This window comes from Branchiostoma floridae, chromosome 2 (genome assembly GCF_000003815.2).
Source record: "Branchiostoma floridae strain S238N-H82 chromosome 2, Bfl_VNyyK, whole genome shotgun sequence".
NCBI classification, from domain to species: Eukaryota; Metazoa; Chordata; class Leptocardii; order Amphioxiformes; family Branchiostomatidae; genus Branchiostoma; species Branchiostoma floridae.
In genome coordinates, this window is record NC_049980.1 from 34053689 (window position 1) to 34057009 (window position 3321).

At 49.0% G+C, this 3321-nt stretch overlaps 1 protein-coding gene across 1 annotated transcript in view; it reads left to right on the top strand.

The window, feature by feature from the left end:
* The window catches only part of LOC118409216 (extensin-like), a 21601-nt gene extending 18813 nt beyond the window's left edge, over positions 1-2788 (top strand). The window contains exon 10 of the mRNA XM_035810085.1: positions 2496-2788. Within this exon, the coding sequence (XP_035665978.1) occupies positions 2496-2671 (176 nt within the window). The 3' untranslated portion in view covers positions 2672-2788. The remainder of the gene's footprint in view (positions 1-2495) is intronic.
* The last annotated feature ends 533 nt before the right edge of the window (positions 2789-3321 follow it).

Consider the following 3321-nt stretch of genomic DNA (forward strand, 5'->3'; position numbering starts at 1 on the left):
CGGGTTTGGATTAGGTTTTCGGTTAGAGTTATGCTTAGAATGGGCCTTGCCGTTCGGCTTAGGGTTAGGGGTTAGGGTTAGGTTTGCGGTAAGAGTCAGGGTTAGGGTTGGGGTTGGGGTTGGGCTTGGGGTTGGAGTTAGGGTTAGGCTTAGGGTTCGGGTTAGCGATAGGGTTAGGGTTAGGGTTAGGGTTAGGGTTAGGCTTAGGGCTAGGGCTAGGGTTAGGGTTAGGGCTAGGGTTAGGGTTATGGTTAGGGCTAGGGCTGGGGCTGCGGTTGGGGTTGGGGTTGAGGTTGGAGTTGGGATTGGGGTTGGGATTGGGGTTAGGGTTAGGGTTAGGTTTGGGTTGGGGTTAGGGTTTGGGTTGGAGTTCCAGTTGGTGTTAGGGCTTGGGTTTGGGTTAGGGTTGGAGTTGGGGTTGGGGGTAGGGGTAGGGGTAGAGGTAGGTTTAGGTCTCTGAGCATGATAGTCAAAACTCTCTATGTGGTGCAGAGAGGCTCTATTGACACAACAAAAAGTACAGCGAAGTTTCGCCAAATAGCTGTTACTCAAGCAACTGGATATGGTTTTGGAAACGGTCAGACGTTTCAGATAACATCCGCTATCTTACAGTTTCCTCAGTGATACTGGCGTCTACATCTAGCGTTTCTTAATTACCTGGATGTCTGACTTAACCTTCATCGTCCAATCACCTTGTTTGTGTTATAGCCTTGTAATGCCAACTGCAGTCAAACCTGTGCAAGCGACCTCCCCAAATTTCTTGTGGTGCCTTAGATAATCTTTCCCCTTCTCACAGTCTCTAGTGACCACCTGTCCACATAGACAAGATTTTGTCTGTACCCTGAGCGGTCTTATTGGGCAGTCTTGACCGTATATCAGCCCCTACCTGCCTGCCATGTTCCCGTGTGACTGAGTGGTCATCTTGAGCAGGTTTGACCGTATATCAGCCCCTACCTGCCTGCTGTGTTCCCGTGGGACTGAGTGGTCATCTTGAGCAGGTTTGACCGTATATCAGCCCCTACCTGCCTGCCGTGTTCCCGTGTGACTGAGTGGTCATCTTGAGCAGGTTTGACCGTATATCAGCCCCTACCTGCCTGCTGTGTTCCCGTGGGACTGAGTGGTCATCTTGAGCAGGTTTGACCGTATATCAGCCCCTACCTGCCTGCTGTGTTCCCGTGTGACTGAGTGGTCATCTTGAGCAGGTTTGACCGTATATCAGCCCCTACCTGCCTGCTGTGTTCCCGTGGGACTGAGTGGTCATCTTGAGCAGGTTTGACCGTATATCAGCCCCTACCTGCCTGCCATGTTCCCGTGTGACTGAGTGGTCATCTTGAGCAGGTTTGACCGTATATCAGTCCCTACCTGCCTGCTATGTTCCCGTGTGACTGAGTGGTCATCTTGAGCAGGTTTGACCGTATATCAGCCCCTACCTGCCTGCCATGTTCCCGTGTGACTGAGTGGTCATCTTGAGCAGGTTTGACCGTATATCAGCCCCTACCTGCCTGCCATGTTCCCGTGGGACTGAAGGACGTGACCACGCACTGCTTCACTTCCCACGAGATCTTGAAAGGAAGAGTTGTTTCCGGAAGTAAGACTAGGGTCTGAGACCGTCGGACCTCCGTAAACTTCTTACCGCAACTAAGTGCCCGTCCCTTTAGGTTGAAGAAGGAAGAAATGCAATTTGTGCAGTATCCTGGTCTTAAAGTCGTGTCCTGGTCGTAAACTTATGGGTCAAGGATGAACTCTAGAATGTCTTTTCTTCTGTGGTTCACTGAATCTTCTAAATACACACACACAGACCAGGGAGGTTCTATCAAGAACCTCTTCTCTCAGAGACACAAACATGAACCCACCCAGACATAAAGTTATACTTTCATCCACCCCCCTCCCCATACACACATACTACTAGTATTCATCATATACATACACACACATGGACACAAACACGCATAAAGAAATACATACACACATATACGCACACACATGCATACATGCACTCACACACACACACACACATATACGCACACAGACACACGCACACACACACAGAAGCACACACAAGCACACACACACACATGTACACACACAAACACACACAAGCACACAAAGACACAAACACACGAGCACACAGACACAAACACACACACACACACAGACACAGACACAGACACACACAAACACACACACACACATGCACACAAACACATAGCTGTCACAGATTGGTGCCTTTATTAGCCCCTGCCATGACCCATAATTTCAATGTATTACTCTACACTGGACCTCTGAGGGGAAGAGAAAACGGGGACGTCCTAAAACTACATGGAGACGTACTGTGGCTAAAGATCTAGCGGCCACTGGGATCCCCTGGGATGCTGCTCAGTCCCTAGCACAGAACAGACCCCAGTGGAGGAAACTTACCACAGGCTTATGTCCCACATGGGATGAAGAGGATAAGTAAAGTAGTAAAATGACCCATTATTGCCCTATGATTCCAGGTATCTTTAAGATCGAGGACTCTGTGCAGGTAGCCCGGCTGTGGGGGATCCGGAAGTCCCGTCCCGCCATGAACTATGACAAGCTGTCCCGCTCCATCCGCCAGTACTACAAGAAGGGCATCATCCGCAAACCCGACCAGGCGCAGAGGCTCGTCTACCAGTTCGTCAAGAACTAGACACGTACACGATGGACTGTATTAAAGTCCCCCTTTCCACCAGATAGAGTTCGTCGAGCAACCTTACAGCGATCGTTAGAAACTCCTAAACCCGGACTCACATGTGTGCAGAGGCTCGTCTACCAGTTCGTCAAGAATTAGATACCCCCCCCCCCCCCTTTCCACCAGAGATCGCCGAGTGACCGTGCAGCGATCAGTAGAAACTCCTAAAGCCGTGTTCACACATGCGTATATATTCAAGTCCGTATGAGGTCCGTATGGAAGTCTTTGCCTCTACCAGGCCCCACGGGTTGCTGACAAAATAACCGAAATTGGACAAATATAGAAACATGCCAGACGAGTTAGCTGGGTCGCAAACCATACTCCATAGACAGCTAACTCCTCTGGCATGTCATGTGTCTATATTTGTCCAATTACTATGATTTCTCCAGCAACCTGTGGAGCCTGGTAGAGCTTAAGACTTCGATACGAACTTGAACATACGGACATGTGAACCCACCTTAAAGTTTTTAATCATAATATTATGCACAAGATAAAATTATGAGTTAAAAGACAACCAAGCACACAGAACATAAAGAATTCGTTGAGACGTGTTTCAATTTTTGGGCAATACTGTGGCACAGGTGCAAAGTTATTCTGTATCATACTCA